Here is a 22,687-nt window from a genome sequence, read left to right on the forward strand (position 1 = left end):
CTGACCATCATATTATTTTTTATTTATTTAATTAAACAGTATTCAATCATTAGATTAGACGGGGGCATCAACCAATACACATAAAACTGAAAAAAACCTTTGTGTCCACGTGCCATTAACATGACAGGATAAAGAGACATTTTTAACCATTTCACTACGAATGTTCTAATATTACATCAATATCCTTGGGACTTGAACCTCAAACCTCTTTTGGAAGGACACCCCTTTAAACAATATCATATACGACAAGTCCAAAAGCGCCTTGATAAAAGACTACCTTTTTAATTCATTTTTTAACATTAAACAGAGGATAAAATTCAACTTTAAATAAATCACTAGTGTAAAAAGTCATTTTCGTTCTTCAGTTTTGATCACTCGTGCAAGTTTATTTCAAAACTGTTATTTTTACACATGTTTCCTTGATATTTCAAGATTCCTGTGTTTTTGTCTATTTTTCAAACCTTGTCTATTTTAAACGTTAAATAACTGAAAAACAAGGGACGACTGAATGTCATACGAACACGAACACATTCAAAATAGGTAAGAATGTTTATATGATTTTCCCAACTTTCTACTAAACTTCTATTATAAGACATAGACAAACACAAACAAAAAAATTACATGAGATTTGAATCAAAGCATTTTATATAAAATGAAACCTCAAACTTTTCTACATTTGATTTATAACCCTTAAAAGAAAAGGAGAAAATTGATTAATTTATATAGATAATAACACATAATACCAAATGATATTAGATATATAAGCGCACCAGGAAAACATTTGTTTCCATTATATATCAAAAACAAAACTTAAGCCCTTTATTCTTCCGACTCAGACTCCATACCTCCCATAGCCTTTAACCCTCTCGGTCTCTGTTCAACAATCATATTTACACGTTTATTAGTCATAAAAAAAAACTAATACCTTTTATTATTCAAATAAAATTCAGAAAATCATTTTACTAAATTATAATTATATTACAAAAGGAGGTTGCGGCGCAGCTTGTTGCCCGCTTACCTGCCACTTCATTGTAAATCGTTTGGATGTTTTTATGAAATATAAAAGTTACAATTGCTAAAAAAAAAAAATACATTTTATACCTCAACAACTACGTGAAATCAAATAATACTATGCCTATCCATCTTCGAGTAACATTAATCCACTTTTAAAGAAAAGATTATACTATTAAAGAGAATTAAATGCATATCGCGTTTGCTATAATCACAGTTAATGCATTTTCATATATTTTTTTTATTCTATATAAAATTCCAAATATTCTTAAAACCACAAAAATATCTATGTTTTTTTTTTTAAATCAATTAACTCGCTTGTCTAAGTTTTTGTTTTTTGTTTTATGATTTTTGTTGTAAAACTATTTTCACGTATTTATTTATAGTGAGTATTTAATGGCTATTATTAGGGTGTACAGTGTAAAAATGTTAAAAAAAAAGTGATAAATGATTGTGATTTCTCTATAAAATAATATAAGTATCATAACCAATATTTCTTGTTAGAATTAATAAATAGAATTTTTTTTTTAAAAAAAAAAATTCACATTACTAAATAGATAAAAAACCAAATTTGATACGTTTTAATTAAAAAAATTAATAAATAGATTGAAATAAAAAAAAAATACCTTCTTTGTGATCTTCTTCTCTCTGACTTCGTAGCGTTCCAAGGTTAGATCACACAACCACCCACCGGGACTCACCAACTATTCACACAAATCAATCAAACACCCAACAATACATAATTAATAATTAATTGAAAATAAAAAAGGGATATATATATATATAAAATAATGAAGGAGCGGCGTGCGTACGTTAATTGTCCTTTGGATGAACTTGGCTCGTTTCTTGGGTCTTTGAGGAAGCTTAGCCCCTTTAATCGCTAAAAAATCTTCTTCTTTCTCCTTGTTTGTTAATCCGATCGCAAATTTCGGTGGCCACACCATCGGAACAGATTCATTCACCGCTGATGCCTTGCTATCGTGCGCCGTCTCCGATGACCTTGACCCACCAGTATTATTATTATTATTTTTCTTCCCGTTATTATGGTGCGCCGTCCGTTTATCATGCGCACCCACTCTTTCCGGTGAACAAACGCCTCTCTGCCCCTTCATTGCACTTGAATTATTCTCAGAATTCCTGAAATTTATTTATTTATAAAAATTAATAAACAAAAGTTAAAATAAATAATTAATAACCCATATTTTATAAAAAATAATATAATGTTAAAAAATAAAGAGCCGGGTGGTGAAATTACGGGAATATCCCTATGGCAGATGTGGATCAGAAGAAATATTGTGGAAATCAGAGGGTTGTTATGGGGAAGATGGAATGATGGGTATGAATGTGTGTTGTTTTTTTTTGTTTTTTTATATAATAACATATAAAGTGTTTAATTAATTCTTTTTTTCTATGATTTGATAGATCTAAACCTCTCCGAGGACATGGTTGAGGATAGGAATTCGTGGAGAAGTAGAATTAAAGTTAAGGATTTTTAGAGAGAATTGAATACCTTAGGGCTTAGACTTAACTTATTTAGGTCGCATACCATAATGGTATTTCCCTTACATATATTATTATTATTATAATTATTATTAGCTTTTATATAGCTGTTAAACTGTAATCTTATTATTAATATTATTATAATTAGTAGTAGTTTGTATATAACTGTTAAACTTTGATTTCCTTTATTTTGCTTCATACACATGTACTTAGAGCCGAGGGTCTCTCTGGAAGTCACCTCTTCATTCCTTTGGATGGAGGTACGGTGTGCCTACATCCCACCATCCTCAGACCCTAGTTATAGCTTTGCTGTCGATGGGATTTTACTGGGCATGATTGATTGATTGAATCTGTGATCTGAAATCAAACATTACCGAATGCCGATTTCAAATCCAGAACAGTAAAAAGCTCTAGAACACGAAGACTTAGAACAAAACTGCATCCAGCCTCCGTTCGTGTAATCTATCTGCGAATAAACACACAGCAAATCCTTTTATTCAATTCTAACAATTTGTCAAATATTATCAATTACACGAGTCGATTTCAAAATTCGAAACATCCGGATCGATTATTCAAATGCATCCATCCGAGTTTTAATTTTAACTTTTCACTCACCGAATTCAGGTTTCAAATCCAGAAGAGTGAACAACACGAACACGCAGCGTATAACCTATCTGCAAAACACACACACGAAATCACGCAAATTAGCAACCAATTTGTCACATATTGTCAATTATACAAATCGATTGCAACTATTGATCCGAACCGTTCAACCATATCGATTAAACGTAAACATTTGACTCACCGAATTCGTGTTTGGAATTATTATATGTGTATGATTTCCATTTGATATAATTAGAATTAGTGAATAGAAACTGTTAAGAGAGAAGATGAAATTGAAGATGAAGAAGGTGGTGTTGTTATTGTGCATACGACGTGTTTGTTTCTCTCTCATTTGGAACCTCTTTATATAAATAATAACAATAATAATCTCTCCATGTTCAGGTTCAGGTTTATCGATCAAACTCCAAACAGAAGACGGATTCCATCTCTGGCCGTTGGCTTATCATCCGACGGTGGAGATCTGATCTTGTACACGTTATGGTGTTAAACTCGCCTTCCTTTTAACCCCGTTAAGTTGTTTCATATTGACGCCGTTAGTGAACTTAGACGGAATCTTCTGTTGTCGTTTCGTAAATATATAATTGTATATTTCTTTTTAAAATATGTAACGATAATTATTAATAAAAGATTATATATCGGGTTTAATGGTGCAGTCTTGTTTAGTGGCCGGTCGAGTTAAAATTAGTGACGGGAATTATTCGATAAGGTGGAATTGGAAAATGGAAACATCAATTTCTGAAGAAGGCGTTGCTTCGATGAAGAAGTTATATAGAGTTGATCCGTCTTGTCCAGAACAATTGGGTTCCGATGAAGGTGGATGCGGTAGTTTGGCGGGGCCTTCGGAACTGTTTACCAACGAGCGATAATTTGTTAAAAAGAAAAAAAAAAGTTTGGTCTAGATATGTGTAGTAATTGTTTGGCATCAGGAGATTAGGTGGACCATATTTTTACACCTTGCTATGTCCTAAATGTGGCGTGGCAAAGAATTGAAACGTATTGCAATATTCAACATTTTCATGTTATATAAGTTTAAGACTGTAAAATAGACTTCGGAGGTGGGGCATTAAACAACATGTTTTACTCAATTGATATGGTGGGCATTTGGTGTTTATGGAAGGTCTTAAACGAGTTCATTTTCAAAAACAAGCCAGTGAAGACTGATAAAATGTTTGGAGATGTAAAGGTTTTGAGTTTTGAGTTTTGAGTTTCTTAAACGAAATCTAAAGGTTTTGAGTTTCTTGTGAATAAAAATTGGATGACTTGTACCACTTTAGATTGGGATAGATGGAAATAGGTTGTGTTGGTAGAAGGGGTTTTAATTTTGTTTGAAAGAAATTTGACGTTCAAAAAACTATATCGGGTTTAATTATGAAATGTGATGATTGCTACTAATATCGAAATTAAACAGAAAGAAGGAATCGAAATAAATTTATTTTCCTTTTAAGAAAATTGCATGTCTAGTTTACAAGTAGTAAATAATAAATGTACTAATGCAACTCAAACTTATCTGCTTAATAATATGTTAAAAGAATAGTAACATTTATTAATTGTCATCCATAAGATGCGTCATGGATTGCTCAGTTAGTCAATTGTATAAAGGATTTCGTCTTGATAAAATGTTGCAACTAGCTAAAACCTAGTTAGAAAAAGTTTCATAAAAAAATTGTATTTTACAAATAAAAAGATAAAAGAAAGTTAACAAAAAATAGTACACGATGTGTTTTTATCTCTCTTCGATGTCTTTTTAGGCATTGGTCATATTAAGAAAACATAAAAGATTTCAATTTATATTCATATTATCAACGATAGTTATGGGATGCCTAGCAGTTAGATATTGGTTCGATTTGCCTCAATTGCATAGTTAGATTTTATTCATTTTAGCATCATGGTCCGATTTAGCTCATATAAATTTAGGTACAGTTGAGTTGATGTTGAATGTTGATGATGGGTTTTGAATTATGGTATAATAGTATTAGAACAAGAAAATGAATAATAGTGTTAGAACAAGAAAACGAAGAACAATTGATTTGCATTTGCAGTATTGGATGTATGATGTATCTATAATGTGTTTTTGAAAATAAGTTGATAAACCATTTTGAAGTTTCTAATTTGTCATAAACTGTCACATCCTAATCAAAGGCGGCGGAACATGCCGGGATGCGACGGATTTCCCATAAACGCATGACACTATTTAAAGCGACAATATTTAATAAAACTCATTTAATTTCACAACCTCAAAATGTCACATAGCATACTTGTTCATAAGATAATCATAACAAAATATAGCAAATCAAATATTGTTCATTTTCATAATATCCTAGAGGTCTTGACAACGTTTTCTTCACGATCTCGAATCAACCTAAATGCAAACATGTAACATTGCATAAAATAAAGTTTATCAACACAAAGGTTGATGAGCAATTCATAGTTTTGAACAATATGTATATAATATGAAATTTCCACAACTTGTATACGAAACACTATATAATAGCAAAAATTTGGATAATATGAGATTATTAATAAGAATACGTTAGTGACACCGTGCTATAAGAGAATACCAGATAGTTCACGGATTTTTGTATGAGATCGTTAATAAGAATACATTAACGACACCGTGCTATAAGAGAATACCAGATAGTTCACGGATTTATGAATCAACTCTCCAAAAGCGGTTAACACATTAGCATATAAGCATGTAAGCATAGAACAACAAATCGAGCATTTATTTAAGTAAAGTATACAATAACATTTGTGGTTTAAGACTCAAGCATAAAGCATTTAGTTTGAAATAATAATGCAATATCATCCCCCCAAAACGAAAGATGAAAAACGGGGTATGAAAGTACTCACGTTCAAGTAACAAACTTGAAAGATTGGTGATTTGGATTTTAACCGGAACAACGGGTTTAACGAACAAAGCCTAAAGGAAAAATTCTTATATTAGAAAAGTTGTCTTGGAAGTCTTTAAATAAAATAAATATTGAGAAATGTAAGTAATTAAAGTTTAAGGTTTAAAATGTAAATAATTAGGAATTTATAACAATAGTCCTTTGAAAATATAAGTTTGCTCGAAACTGGGTTAAAGTATCTAGCCTTAATATTTACTCAACCTATGTTAAGTAATAAGGTGGGTAAAATGCAAGAATGCAAATCCCTTTATAATATAGATACTAAAACGGGTTTTAACGAGTGTTCGGGTTGTTGGTTCGGGTCTTGATAATTGGTCAAACCCAAAGTCAACTTTCCAAAATAATAAATGTTATGAGATAACTCAATAAAATTTAAGAAGACTTAACCAAGTATGTGTTCTATTGTTTTAGAACTAACAACGTCCGTTAAGCGAGTGTTCGGTTTTGTCGGTTCAACTTTGTTATAAGATCAAGTTGGATTCAACATTTCAAGTACTTTAATAAAATATTTAAAATCATTTTATAAATGATTATTAAAGAAATATACAAGTCTTGATAGCTATAAACACACTTGTGTGTCTTAAGCGAGTAAAAATCGGCTTAGTTCGGTTTGGTTCGGTTTCCATCTCACAATAAGTTCATGGATGGTTGCCACATGCCCAAATATCAAAGAACTTATATAATAATTTATAAATGAAAATAACCTTGATATCTTTGAATTTGAGAGAGATTTTGAAGTTGTAGCAGGGGAAAAATGAAGGGATTGGTGGTGTTTATATAGGGTAATGAGTAGGGGTGTGCATGGGTCGGTTTGGGCGGTTTTTTGCCAAACCCATAACCATACCGATATGTCGGTTAATAGAAAGTAATAACCATAACCGATCCGTTGTTGCGGTTTCGGTTAATCGGTTTTGATGGTTGTTGCGGGTTGGTTATGGGTCGGTTAACCGTGACCGAGAAAAATATAATTAGAACTAAAATTGGTACCAAATATTACAAAAATACACAATCAAATAAAATATATAATCCATAATGAACAAGAACAAAAGAACGATGAACAACAACGAAATTTATGGTGATATCAAGTGAACATACCGTCTTCAACCGTTCCGTTCAACTAAATGGGTCGCCTATTGTGAAAAGGTAGCTGCCTCAAACGTATGATTGTGACAACTGAATAATCGTTGAACTGAATTAGGAATTAGTATATGTCTTTTTTTTCTTTTAACTTCAGTTATGGAATATATGTATCTAATTAATATATTGAACAATTAAAAGGTACTTCAAACGAAAATTTGAAAGGAAGATTATGGAAGACTTGGAATTAATTCGGTAATCATTGACAACCAATATTATTAATATTATTGGCCTAAATCTAAAAAAAGGTATAAAGTTAGCTATTTTATTTTAGTTTATTTTTTGAACGACAATAGATATAAAAATATAGGTTAAGATTTATATAACTAAAGAGTTAATCCCACTTGCACTAATTCCAATTTCTAAATCCATGTTTCTCGATTAACAGTCGTATAAATGGGACAGTTCGATTATGGCGGGTTTGAAATGATCTTTAACCAAAACCGACCCAAATTTGGCGGTTTTTGAAAACTCATTAAACCGACCCACTGGATATGTCAGTTATCAGTTAAAATCGGTTTGGTTATGACGGTTATGGTTCGGTTAACAGTTATGGCGGTTAATTTTCTCACCCCTAGTAATGAGTATGGTCAAGTATGTGTGATGATAGCAAGAGTTTGCATGGAAAAGGGATCAAGACAAGACACAAAACAACAAAATTTCGGGCTGCTAACCTGATGGTCATCGCGCCACGTGATGGGGTTTGGCCACCCCCATTGCGCCATGCTATGGGCTGGTCACCAGAAAATACCAAAGTTTCAAAATTGACAATTTTTGGCCCTGAAGTTCGTTTTAAGCGTTTTTAAGGCGTTTTAAGGACCGAAAATGATGTTTTCAAGACCCAACAAGTGTAAAACAATATTGTAACATAAAATCCATCATTTTGATTATATCATAAGTTTTGGTTTACAAAACGGGTCATTTTACATAGTAAATGGATACAAAACGAATACAAACGAAACCCGAATTTGACGAATGTCACAGTATCCTCTACTTTAGGAAAATTCGTCCCAAAATTAAGACGAAGACGATGATGCAAACAAATGTGGACACTTCTCTTTCATGCGTCTTCTCGTTCCCAAGTGAATTTCGCGCCACACCCTGATTCCCATCGAACTTTGACTAACCGAATACGACTACGCTTGGTTTTCTTCTCGTTGCGATCCATGATCTCAACGGGTCGTTCAACCATGATCATCGACTCATCGACTTGTACTTCGTCGAGAGGTATATGGAGATTACCCTTTGCTAAGCACTTTTTAATATTTGAAACATGAAAAGTTGGATGAACACCGGCAAGTTCTTTCGGTAGTTCGAGTCGATAGGCTACCTTTCTAACACGTTCAAGAATTTTGAAAGGACCAACGAAACGAGGATCTAGCTTACCCTCCTTTCCGAAATGGACCACCCCTTCCAAGGAGATACTTTTAGAAGGACTAGATAGTTAACATTAAATTCAATCGGTTTTCGCCGTTTGTCGGCGTAACTCTTTTGACGACTTCTAGCGGCTAGGAGGTTTTTACGGATTTGATCGATAACATCGGTGGCTTCTTGGACCATTTCGGGTCCCGTGATTTGAGCTTCACCAATTTCATTCCAACTAATAGGAAACCGACATTTACGACCGTAAAGAGCTTCAAAATGAGCCATCTCGATGCTAGAATGATAACTGTTATTATACAAAACTCGATGAATGGAATGTGAGAATCCCAATTCCCACCGAAATCAAGAACACATGCTCGTAGCATATCCTCTAGTGTTTGGATCGTACGTTCGGATTGTCCGTCATTTGAGGATGATAAGCGGTGCTAAGATCGAGACGTGTTCCCAAGGCTTCTTGAAGTGAACGCTAAAAATGAGAGGTAAAACGAGCATCGCGATCAGAAAGGATAGTCAATGGTAAACCGTGTCGGCACACAATTTCCCGAACATAGATTTGAGGAAGCTGCTCGACATAATACTTTTCGCGGATCGGAATGAAATGAGCAGATTTGGTTAAACTATCGTTTCCTTTTTGGGTGTTGGGTAGTTTAGTGATATAGTCCATAGCAATGTCTTCCCATTTTCAAACGGGAATCGGTGGTTGCTCGAGTAGACCTAAAGGTCTTTGGTGTTCGGCTTTGACTTTGAAGCAAGTAAGACATTTAGATATAAACAACCCTTCGTCCTTTTTCATACTCGGCCACCAAATGGTAGTACGAAGATCGAAATTCATCTTATCCGCACCGGGATGAACGGAATATCGCGAATTGTGAGCTTCGTCGAGTATACAAGTACGAAGGCCATCGCGATCGGGAACTCATAAACGATTGAGAAAGTATAAGAGACCATTGGGTTTGGTTTCGAGTTGAAGTTCGGCTCCACATGACATCTCGTCATACATGTTACCTTCTTCAACGGAGGTACGTTGTTGAGCTTGAAAGATACGGATTTGAAGATCTGTTTGAACAACAACGCTTAGAAGCAGAACGTATTTAACATTAACCTTTCGACTTAGGGCATCAGCGACAACATTCGCCTTACCTGGATGGTAGCGGATTTCGCAATCGCAATCACTAAGTAATTCGGCCCATCGTCGTTGTCTCATGTTGAGATCTTTTTGGTCAAAAATATGTTGAAGGCTTTTATGATCGGTAAAAACCACACATTTTGTACCATAAAGGTAATGTCCCCAGATTTTGAGAGCGAAAACGACAGCACCAAGTTCGAGATCATGAGTCGTATAATTCTTCTCGTTGACCTTAAGTTGCCTTGATGCGTAAGCGATGACTTGACCTCGTTGCATGAGAACACAACCAAGGCCTTGATGTGAGGCATCGCAAAATACAACAAAATCGTCATTTCCGTCGGGAAGGGTTAGAATGAGAGCATTGCAAAGCATGTCCTTTAGAGTATGAAAGGCTTCCTCTTGTTTCGAACCCCAATCGAATAGTTTTCCTTATGAGTGAGGGAGGTAAGAGGCAAAGAGATTTTGGAGAAGTTTCGAATGAAATGCCGATAATATCCAGCCAAATCGAGAAAGGATCAAATTTTCGTGGGAGTCGTTGGAGTTTTCCAATCCTTAACGGCCTCAATTTTAGCTGGATCAACATGGATACCTTTGTCGTTTACGATATGTCCTAAAAATTGAACTTCCTCCAGAAAAAATTCACATCTGGAGTGGTGTAGAGTCGCTCGTGTCTAAGGAGCTCAAGAATGGAATGCAAATGATGCTCATGTTCGGCTTTGGTCTTGGAAAAGATGAGGATGTCATCAATAAAGAAAATAACGAATTTACCAAGAAACGGTTTACAAACATGGTTCATGAGATCCATAAATACCGCGGGTGCATTGGTTAACCCGAAGGGCATGACCAAAAATTCGAAATGTCCATATCGAGTACGGAAAGCGGTTTTAGGAATGTCTTCTTCGCGAACACCCGATTGATGATAACTCGATCGAAGATCCATTTTTGAGAAACACGTTGCGCCTTGAAGTTGGTCAAAGAGATCGTCGATTTGTGGCAAGGGGTAACGATTTTTAATAGTGAGTTAGTTAAGCTCTCGATAATCGATGCACATATGAAACGAACCATCCTTCTTTTTCACGAAGAGAACGGGAGCGCCCCAAGGAGAAGAGCTTGGACGAATGAAGCCTTTATCGGAAAGTTCTTCGAGTTAGTTCGACAATTCTTGCATCTCCGACGAGGCTAAACGATAAGGAGCCTTGGCCACGGGCATCGCGCCGGGCACAAGATTGATTCAAAATTCAACTGGACGAATGGGTGGAAGACTGGTGACATCATCGGACAAGACGTCGGAGAAATCATGAACAATAGAAATATCTTGGATTTTCTTTTCCTTTTGTCTTTTGTCACCGCGAGAGCTAGAAACGGAACATACTTTTGGCGTAAGTATTTTTGCGATTGAGAGCACGACATGAGATTAAGTCTTCTAGAAGTTGTGTTTCCGAAGTCTTTAAGATTTTTACCGGTGACGAGCGGAATGCGGATGAATTTATCGAGACAAACGACTTCGGCACGGTGCAAAGATAACCAATCCATGCCTACTATGACACCAAAACTTCCCATTTGCATCGGGATGAGATCGATGGAGAATTTATGCTTGGAAAGAATGAGAGAACAATCGCGGACAACAGAATTGATGGTAATGGAATTGCCATTTGTGACTTCAACAGAAAATGGTCGGGAAAGCTTGGTTTGAGGCATAACAAGTTTCGACTCAAATTTCAAAGAAATAAAACTTCTATTGGCACCAGTATCAAATAAAATAGAAGCCAAATGATGGTTCACCAAAAACATATCGTTCACAACATCGTTTGTCACTTGAGCTTAATATGCATTCATCATAAAAGCTCGCCCTTGATTACCATGATTTCCTTGAGGCACTTGTGGGGGAGGAGGAGGTGCTTGGATGGCTTGCATGGGTTGGATGGCTTGCACGGGTTGGATGAGTGGTGCATTGAGTTGGGGAAGTTGAGGTTGGTAGGTCTGGACTTGGTAGGTTTGGGTTTGATAGTAAGGTACGGTCATGGTTTGGGCTTCGTTAGCGAAGGCTAGGCGTGGGCAATTGTTGCGGAAATGGTTAGGATCACCACGGGTGAAGCAAGCTCGGGGTTGTTGGGGTTGATTTTGTGGGTATGGTGCATATCGGTTTTGGGAATTTTGGGGAGTGGTTCTTGGTTTGTTAGATTGGGTTTGTTGTGCGGATCGGCATGTAGTGTTGAGATGACCAAAACGGTTACAAATAGTGCATTGGCGACATGGCAAGTGTGATGCGTGGTGACGTTGACAGTTGTTGCATAGTGGGAAAGTACCGGTGTAGGGTCTTCGGGTTTGTGTGGGAGCTTGGGTTTGTTGTTGAGGTTGGGGTTGGGTAACGACAAAGTTTCGGTGGTTGGTTTTTGGTTTCTGTTTGTTGTTGTTGTTGTTGTTGTTGTGGCGGGAAGAGTTGGAGTAGTTAATGGCTTGAGGTGCGGATTCAACTTTGGCTTGAGGTGCGGGTTCGGTCTTGGCTCTCTCACTTGACTTCTTGAGGGTTAGGGTACCCGCCTTCACATGATTTACCGATAGCGCACCGGCCAGAGTGATGGCATCCTCAAGGTTCACTGGTTTGCTACTCATTACTGAGTCCCATATTTGCATCGGTAAACCCCCAATGTATTTATCAAGCTCACTCTTAGCCGGGGTAACCAAGTGAGGGACGAGAATGCTCAACTCGTGGAAACGGAGTGAATAGGCGGCATTATCACCACTATCTTGCTTGAGGTTCTAAAATTCCTTCTCGAGCTTTTGGAGCTCGTGTTTAGGACAAAATTTCTTCATCATAAGTGCCTTGAGATCGGACCATGGAAGAGCCATAGCCGTTTCCGATCCTTGGAGGTGCATAACACTACCCCACCATGTAAGACCGGTTTTCTTAAACATGCTTGAAGCGAAGTTTGTCTTTTTCGCATCGGGGCACTCGCTGTGTCGAAACACATTCTCCATCGACTCGAACCATTGAAACAAGGTAGTCGCACAGTTCGTACCCAAGAACTGGGTTGGGTTGGCACTAGTAAATTGCTTATACGAGTAGGATGCGGGTTTGGGTTCAACGGGTGCAACAACGGGTGGAGGAGGTTGGGTAGCTTGAATTTGAGTTATAAGTTCGGGAATCACCGCGGCCATTTGCTTGACGACGAATAGCAGCCATACGTCGGTTGGAGTTCTTGCACGGGTGATGGCTTTTCGGAGGCATGCTAAAAATTTATAAAGAAATGAATTAAGTTTGAGGTAAAAGAAATGAATATGAGGGTGTATAAAAATAAAATAAAACTTCAATTTTTTATTGTGAATCCTGGTGTTAGTGAGGAGAAGATGTTAGTGTTAAATAAAATATGAAACTTTGTATGTAAATAACAATCCAAAACAAAAACGTAAATGAGTTTTGAGAGGTTAAAGCTGGAAAATTTGCGATTTTGAGATTTGTAGAGTCGGGAAATCGTACATGAACCACCATGATTTGATATTTTTCGACACTAAAAAAAATATTTTCTTTACAAAATATCATGTTGGAGTCTAAACATGTGCACGCACCGTGTCTTTTTATGTTTTCGACTCAAATAACGATAATAACATTTAATGAAACGAAGATACAACGAGATGTCAAAAACACTTGTCCACAAACCACCGTGACTCTCGTGTTTTCAACATCAAAAATTTGGATGGCGACCGGAACGGTCGCAGTCGACTATTTAAAGTATTGACATGTATAACACGATTCGTTGGCCTAGAAAACGAGCACTACAATTCAACCATACCAGGTAAGTAAATCACCTTCGATTCTTGGAATATTTTTGTCAAATGGTCGTTTCATAATATCTCGTTTCCTATGATGACCACAAACCCGAAATAAATGCAACCTTTAATGGATTTTAAACAACGGGATCCAAGTTAAACTTGTAATCCATAAAACACAATGAAAATCTACTTTTTGCGTTTTAAGGTAAGGATACATTTGGAATACTATGAGTGTGTGTATATGTGAACATTTATTATATTGGTGAATTTTAAACAAGTTTATTATAAACATGCGAAATGAACAATCAAATAGAATAAACACGTATAAGAGCACGTATATGACCCTAAAGCATAACCATAATAGGTTGTTACGTCTAACCACCTATCATATAGTCATGGCTCTGATACCAATCTGTCACACCCCGACCAAAGGCGGCGAAACATGCCGGGATGCGACGGATTGCCCATAAGCGCATGACACTATTTATAGCAACAATATTTAACAAACTCCTTTAATTTCACAACATCAAAATGTCACATAGCATACTTATTCATAAGATAATCATAACAAAGTATAGCAAATCAAATATTGTACATTTTCCTAATATCCTAGAGGTATTGACAACGTTTTCTTCACGATCTCGAATCAACCTAAATGCAAACCTGTAACATTGCATAAAATAAAGTTTATCAACACAAAGGTTGGTGAGCAATTTATAGTTTTGAACAATATATATAATATGAAATTTCTACAACTTTTATACGAAACAATAAATAATAGCAAAAATTTGGATAATATGAGATCACTAATAAGAATACATTAGTGACACCATGCTATAAGAGAATACCAGATAGTTCACGGATTTTTGTATGCAATCGTTGATAAGAATACATTAACGACACCGTGCTATAAGAGAATACCAGATAGTTCACAGATTTATGAATCAACCCTCCAAAAGCGGTAAACACATTAGCATATAAGCATGTAAGCATAGAACACCAAATCGAGCATTTATTTAAGTAAAGTATACAATAACATTTGTGGTTTAAGACTCAAGTATAAAACTTTTAGTTTGAAATAAGTATGCAATATCACCCCCAAAACGAAAGATGAAAAACGGGGTATGAAAGTACTCACGTTCAAGTAACAAACTTGAAAGATTGGTGATTTGGAGTTTAACCGGAACAGCGGGTTTAACGAACAAAGTCTAAAGGAAAAATTCTTATATTAGAAAAGTTGTCTTGGAATTCTTTAAATAAAATAAATGATGAGAAATGTAAGCAATTAAAGTTTAAGGTTTAAAATGTAAATAATTAGGAATTTATAACAATAGTCCTTTGAAAATATAAGTTTGCTCGAAACCGGGTTAAAGTATCTAGCCTTAATATTTACTCAGCCTATGTTAATTAATAAGGTGGGTAAAATGCAAGAATGCAAATCCTTTTATAATATAGATACTAAAACGGGTTTTAACGATTGTTCGGGTTATTGGTTCGGGTCTTGATAATTGGTCAAACCCAAAGTCAACTTTCCAAAATAAAAAATATTATGAGATAATTCAATAAAATTTAAGAAGACTTAACCAAGTATGTAGTTCTATTGTTTTAGAACTAACAACGTCCGTTAAGCGAGTGTTCGGTTTTGTCGGTCCAACTTTGTTATAAGATTAAGTTGGATTCAACATTCCAAGTACTTTAATAAAATATTTAAAATCAGTTTATAAATGATTTTTAAATAAATATACAAGTCTTGATAACTATAAACACACTTGTGTGTCTTAAGCGAGTGAAAATCGGTTAAGTTCGGTTTGGTTCGGTTTCCATCTCACAATAAGTTCATGGATGGTTGCCACATTCCAATATCAATGAACTTATATAATAATTTATAAATGAAGATACTTAAGTTTTACAACCAAAAAGTTAACAATAAAGTCTTTAAACGAAAGTTCGGTTTTCGGTTCGGATCTCGTTTTGAGTTAAGATCGAGGTGAGATTCTACAAACCCATAACCATATAACTCATAAAAATGATTTTAGAAACTTAAATCTAACATAAAGCATGTTTATACAATTACTTAACAAAACTAGTAAACAAGTTTGTTACGGTTTGAAGCTATTTACGGTTAAACCGAAGCTAGTCTCTTCAAAACCATAACCATAGAACTTCATAAATATGATATACAACCTAAAATGAGCAGAAGTTAAGCATAGTTAGTAAGCATAAACAAGTTAGATAATTATATATATATATATATAGAAAAGAGTTCAAATAAAAAACAAGTGTTTTGTGAGAAGTGTGAGAAGAGCTTTAAAATAAAACAAACCACCTAAATATGATACTATACAATGTAAATATAAAATATAATTATTTAGAAACTACCAATCTCAACCACTAGATCATAGATCCAAGGGCCTAGATCTATTCTTATTCTTCTCACAAAAATATTGTTTTTTACATTAACCCTACCCTATATATATATATATATATATATATATATATATATATATATATATATATATATATATATATATATATATATCAAGGACCACGTGAGTCCTCCATGAAGCCTTGCCTTACGAGGCCCGACACTCCACCGACCGAAACCGGGGAAGTGACCATCAAAGGTAACAAATGGTGTATATTATATATATTTTTCTCAACCATATTCAAGTATTAATAAGACCATATAAATAATTAGAATGTAAGACTTTTCTCAGTTTGACTTTGGAAGTCAAACCTTCAAGAACAACTAAGAAAATAACCTTGATATATTTGAATTTGAGAGAGATTTTGGAGTTGTAGCAGGGGAAAAATGAAGGGATTGGTGGTGTTTATATAGGGTAATGACTATGGTCAAGTATGTGTGATGATAACAAGAGTTTGCATGGAAAAGGGATCAAGACAAGACACAAAACAACAAAATTTCAGGCTGTTGACCTGATGGTCATCGCGCCACGTGATGGGGTTTGGCCACCCCCATCGCGCCACGTTATGGGCTGGTCACCGAAAATCCCAAAGTTTCAAAATTGACAATTTTGGCCCCTGAAGTTTGTTTAAGCGTTTTTAATGTGTTTTAAGGACCAAAAAGGATGTTTTCATGACCCAACAAGTGTAAAACAATATTGTAACATAAAATCCATCATTTTGATTATATCATAAGTTTCAGTTTACAAAACGGGTCGGTTTACATAGTAAATGGATACAAAACGAATACAAACGAGACGCGAATTTGATGAATGTCACACAAATGAAGAACAATTGCATGAGTCTATGGTAATATCTTTAAAATTCTTAAGATTATAAACCTTGCTATAACACTGTAGTAGAAAATGGTCCCATTTTGCTTGATATAGTTTAATATTTATTAAAAAAAGTAAAATTAAGATATTTGACATATATATAAGATTATAATCTCTCAAAAAATATATTATTTCTTTTATAATTTACCATGTTCGTCTACTCCCTACTTAGTCTGAGTACATACAACTCCCCGACCGACTACTTTAAAATGCCTAACTTCTTCTGCAACCTTGCTACATATAACAGAGAGAATAAACACGCAAAAGAACAATAACCCATATTCAATTATCTTTACTTCCCTAAAAAGTTATATATGGCTAGGCTGCACTAGGGCAAGGCAAGCATGAAAATGAACAGACCAAATAGGAAAAACCAAATGCATACATAATACATAACAATTTTAATCGAATACATACCAAATACGTGTTCAACCGAATACAAAAAACATTACGAGTTCAACCAAATACAAAGTATATTATAAACAATACATAATCATAAAAAAACTGATTACAAAATAATATCATTAGCATCTGAACCAATCCGAAATAGCAATAATGCAAGAGTATTGAGAATTAAGAACGAGCATTTGTTTTTAACAAATTGTCTATATTAGAAATTTAGATTAGAGTGGGATTTTCTAGGGATATATTCCCTCTATTTTTTAAATGTTTTTTAACATATTTAATAATATATTTTAGATAAAATTATGATTTGTTCAAATGTGTTGTATGGGCGGTGCACAATGCATGTCTCATTTTGAGTTATTTGTGTCCCCGTGCTTTTAAGACGGGTTTTTGTGTGTTGCTTCATCTGTTGTTCGTTATTTGACTCATTGACGGAAATGGCATAATAGTGTTTTTACACAAAAAAAACGTTGTTATACACTTATCTCCCCCAATTAAGACCAAAACCTAGGTTAAAAACGGCTCTTCGACGTCTTCTCCTCAATGTGTCCCCGTAATTTTGAACTCAATTCTTCAATTGGTCAGAAATTCATGGTCATTTAGTGGTTTGGAAGTCGATATGGAGGTTGGTTCATACTGTATAAGGCCTAAAAGTGAGTATTATGAGCCCAATGATCTATACGGTAAGTGATCAGCGGTTATGTTTTTACCAAAATTTTTAATTTATTAGCGTTATTGATTTATTAATGGTACTTAAGGTGATGGTAACACAATGTTACCATAAAATTGTTCCATGGAAGTGAGTTTATTAATCATCCGGAATTAAGTTACGAGGGAGGTAAAATAAGCTTTATTGACTTTGTTGAGGTTGATAAATTTTGTAAAGGGTTGTTGAAAATAGTTGTTTGTAAGTTACAATATGGTTGTGGTCAAGTTTGTTACTTTCATTACAAAGAACTGTGTGTTTGTTTGAATTTGGGTCTTAAGCCTTTGGATGAAGCTTACCAGTTTAAATACGTACGTGATATTGTTAGAGGTGGTCATAACATTGTTTAAATGTATGTTGAACATGGGCAAAGAAGCGTGATACAAATGCATGATTTGCTAGTGATTTTATCATGCCTAATGGTGAAATTGTTCCATACAAAGAAACCGGTCAAACTGAGGGTGAGGAAGAATTGCATGGTGGTGATGGTGGAGAAGGTGATGAAGAATATAATGATGAATATGATGGATCAGATGGTAGTGATTCAGATCCTAATGATACAGCAGAATTTGGAAGAAGTAGAAGTTGACAGGAGTCTATATAAAGTTATTGTTGATTATGTTGTGGATGAAGACACAAAGCATAATAGTGATGAAGATTGGTTAAATCACGACATGGACGATTATAAGATCTCTGATGATGAGAGTCTGAGTGTGTTGAATAGTGTGATAAGGAAGTTTAAGGGGGAAGCAAACTAGTAATGTGAATGATTGTTATCCCTTCTGTGTTGGTTAACTAATACAAACGAAGGATGAGTTAAACGTGATGGTTAAAAGTTATGTTGTTAGTGCAAGAAGAGATCTTTACATGAAGAAAAGTGTTTCGTTAAGGTATAAAGTACATGTTTGGGGACCAATCCCAATTTGATTGTTGGTCAAGTGTTAGATGTAACAAGTGAGGAAAACTACAAGGGTAAAGAGGGTAAAAAATGACACATTAAACCCACTTGCCTTTGGGCAATACAGATCTCTAGAGCCTCCGTTCGAGATAGTTGGTGTGTGAAGACCATCCCTCACCAACATCAGTGTCTCAAAAGCAATTCTATTGGTATATACGTGTTGACAATAACTAAGGAGATAGAGTGAGAGCTTGAAACCAATCTGAACATAGCTGCGAAATCTTTGACGAAAAGAATTCAGCAGGAGCACCAAGTCCAAGTATCAGAAGAAAATGTAAGAAGAGCTAAGACAGTAGCTAGAAATAAGAAGGATAATGATTTCACCAAACAATACAACATCGTAAGATCATATATTGATGAGTCGCTAAAAGCAAGCCCTAGGAGTTCCATCAAATTAGATGTGGAACCATATTTTGATCCTGGCAGTCCAACTATGCAATTAAAGAGAATTTATATATGTTATGCTGATTTGATTAAAGTTTTAAAATATTTGGGGGAGAATTTTTTGAGTTAGATTAATGTTACGCTAAAATGAAATATATGGGTCAGGGCAATATAAGAGGTTCAAGAAGTGTTTTCTTAAGGTGGGAGAATGACAAGAATGAGACAAAATTTTAGATGTAGCAACCGTGGAAATTATGGTCACAACATCAGAAGTTGCATGCCTCCACCTGATATCGGAGGGACTAACTCCCAGTTAGGGATGAGCTCGGTGTCGTACTGGTACCGAAAATACCGATCCCGAAAATCACAAATTCTTGGTATCGGTATCGGTACCGAAATATTCGATTCGGTACCGGTACAGTATCAGTAATGAAGGTAAAAGTTCGGGAAATACCGGTACCATACCGATCCCAAAACTCAAAACTTTGATACCGATTCGGTACCGACGATACCAAATCGGTATTGATTTCAGTACCGGTACCATATTTTCTCATCCCTATTCCCAATCAGAAATAAGGTCTTCACAAGAAGCACCCCAACCAAGTCAAGCCCAAGGAAGTCAACATGGTTAGTTTTTAAGGTTGATGTCGCTAGACAATTTTATCACTTTGTGTTGTGGTTTGTGTTAAACAATCTCAAACAATTGTGATTTGTATGACATTATAATAACTTATGGTGTGTGATGCGTGTGCGAGTGTGACTTATATAAATGATTTCTACAACGAATAAACACACACAAAATAGACAAGTGTACCTATCGTATATGTAGAATAGTATTGGTAAGAACCAAGTATCGATCCGTGGACACAAATGTTTTTAATAATAAATTGCCGTTTTACTTTAATCGGAGGTTTTAATCATTTTGAGGTTAATTTTTTTTGAACTTTTATAAAATATAAATACTTAAATATAATATATAGGTGACCAAGACGAGAGATTCTAAACAAGTAATTCAATTATATGAAGGTTACCATCTAAGATCAAGAATCCACTCCATTTTATCATTGATAATTAATACGTAAACCTGTGGTAAAACTTGCCGTAATAATATATGATAGATAGCTCCTCATTTCTAAGCGAGTATCTATGACAAAAAGGGAGTAGCATGCGCATTTTAAAGTCGAACCTTTCCTAATATCATGCTACCTCGAGAATGTCAACTTAAGTTGGCAAGTAGTTTTGTAAAGTAGAAAGATTATGATTGACTCCGATTTCTCAAATACCAACTCTAACAACTTCGGGTGGTTGTAGTTAACTCCAACCTCCCCTTGGTTGATTTAAGTAGGTTATACTTATACATTCCATTAACATATTATTTCTTTAACTAGCATGATATTCTAAGAAAAGCCATTTTAGGATTACCAAGACTTAGAGAAATAGATCATAACTTATATCTCATCATTTCTAAATATAATATAAGGATCCATGTTTCGATAATTTATCAAAGTATTTCTATCTTTCAAGAACATGAATCGATCATGAATGATTGTCAATAGAATTAACAATCACCAACTTTGAATTGTTGATTTAAGATGGTGAAACATTTCTCATCAAAAGATAATTGCATGATAACCATGTACTTTACTAGACTAAACCACATGTTTTATATAATTATCAAGTAAAACAAAGCTTCTTCATAGATTTAGATGGTGAACGGAGTTTAGCTCATAATGAGCATAGTTATGAACATTAGAATGGATGATGATAACAAACACATGATTAAACTAGAACAATCTAACCAAATGTGGATGAATCTTCCTTCTTAATGATGATGATGGATGATGATGATGGTTGATGATGATGGTCTCCAAGCCCTCAAACTCTTCACTAGATCTTCAATATGAGTGTTAGTGGGTGTTTTATAAGTGAAAACCGGATAGAACTCTCTTCAAGGCACACCAAATAAGTGCAACATGAACTACTATTTATAGGAAATCTGGAGTGAGGGGCACGGCCCCGTGCTTACGTAGGCACACCCCTGTGTTTTATTATGACATGTGTCGGATTTGTTTTGTCATTTCTTATGTCTGACCACGGCCCCATGGGCAAGGGGCACGACCTCGTGCTTTTGTTCCTAGTTTTTGTCTTTTCTTGTAGTTTTTTTGTCTTTTCTGGTGTTCATAAGCACGGGGGCGTGTTTATTGAGGAATGGGGGCGTGTTTCTTGCTTTTCTTGTGTTTTCTTTCATTTTTCTTCGTCTTTTCGGTTGTTTCTTCGTTTGGGACTTGGTTTCACCTGAAATTACATTTTATTATGATAAGTAGTCTTCTGTGCTGTGTTATTTGATAGAATTTGCAGTTTTTAGAGGTTATTTGATGCTAAAAAGATGTATAATTTTATGTACATCCAACATTCTGATATACATCTATTTATATATCTTGAATCCCTTGTAAAGTTATGTTTATTTAATGTTTTGAGCTCGGCTTAGTTCGTGTTTCATTTATCTTTTATTATTTGACTTTTTGAGTCAAGTTTATTTATATGTATCGTGTTTTATATCTTGTGGTGTTTTGCATGTTAAATCTAATTCTTTCTATCATTTCATGTGAAGTTTAAGTTCGTTTTGCTCGTCAATAATTACATGATTACTTCACTAATGTTTTGTTATGTTTTCATATTGATGGTGGCTTGTGAGTCAAAGAAAAGATTTTCTAGAAGGTTCCTATTTTTTCTTGGAGTTCAAGGAGGATATTTAACAAGATTTATCAAGGAAATAAAAAGAAAATTCGGAACCCCCACCTAGCACACGCAGCGCCGCGCGGAGGTGAGGGCCATGGGAGGCCGCGCAGCGCCTAGGTCCCCTGGTCAGCCAATTTTCGCAAGTCCAAGCCCGTTATGCACTATATAAACATATGTTATAAACCTAGACGAGTTAACACTGGTTGGCAGCCGATTTTGAGAGAAGAAACCAAGGGATTGAAGGGTTTTTGGAGGTTGATTACATTAGAGATCATAGAGCTTTCATACAAGTGTTCAAGGGTCGATTAAGAAGGGTTCTTTCGTTCTTTTTCATTATCCTTGTTCACTATCTATCATGATTCTCTTTTGTTTTCTTTGTTTTAGTTATTTGTCTTTAATTATGACTATGCTAGGCGAGACATCATCTCTAACTAGGTTTGATGAACATGTTTGACGCTTGATTCTTGCTTTGGACTATTGTTTGATTATGGATTTGTTGATTTAATAGTAAAGACTTGATTTTTCTTTCATGATGCATATGAGTATATATTATCTTGATTTATTGTTAACTATTGCTTCACATATATCTTTTATCTTTTGATTTTATTCTTTAGATTTAGGGTTTATGTTTAATCATTACTTGGTGTTTTGATTATTGTGATTGAATAGGCCTATTAGATCATAGAAGCTTGTTGATAGTTGGTTAGGGTTTTAAATGTTCTGCTAAATTCCAAT

The 22,687-nt window shown here is 34.9% G+C and overlaps 1 protein-coding gene across 1 annotated transcript; it reads right to left on the reverse strand.

Annotated features, from left to right (window-relative positions):
* Positions 1-729: 729 nt before the first annotated feature.
* On the reverse strand, positions 730-12,303 carry LOC143634769 (uncharacterized). Its single transcript, XM_077102767.1, has 5 exons — positions 12,166-12,303; positions 2,886-2,977; positions 1,824-2,148; positions 1,638-1,715; positions 730-873 (listed from the first exon to the last, which is right to left on the reverse strand). Exons 1-5 carry the CDS (start codon positions 12,301-12,303, stop codon positions 820-822), a joined length of 687 nt encoding a protein of 228 aa, XP_076958882.1. The 3' UTR covers positions 730-819.
* Positions 12,304-22,687: the final 10,384 nt, after the last annotated feature.

Source organism: Bidens hawaiensis, unplaced genomic scaffold (genome assembly GCF_021521415.1).
Source record: "Bidens hawaiensis isolate Kalapana, Puna unplaced genomic scaffold, B.hawaiensis_p1.1 tig00007241_1, whole genome shotgun sequence".
NCBI classification, from domain to species: Eukaryota; Viridiplantae; Streptophyta; class Magnoliopsida; order Asterales; family Asteraceae; genus Bidens; species Bidens hawaiensis.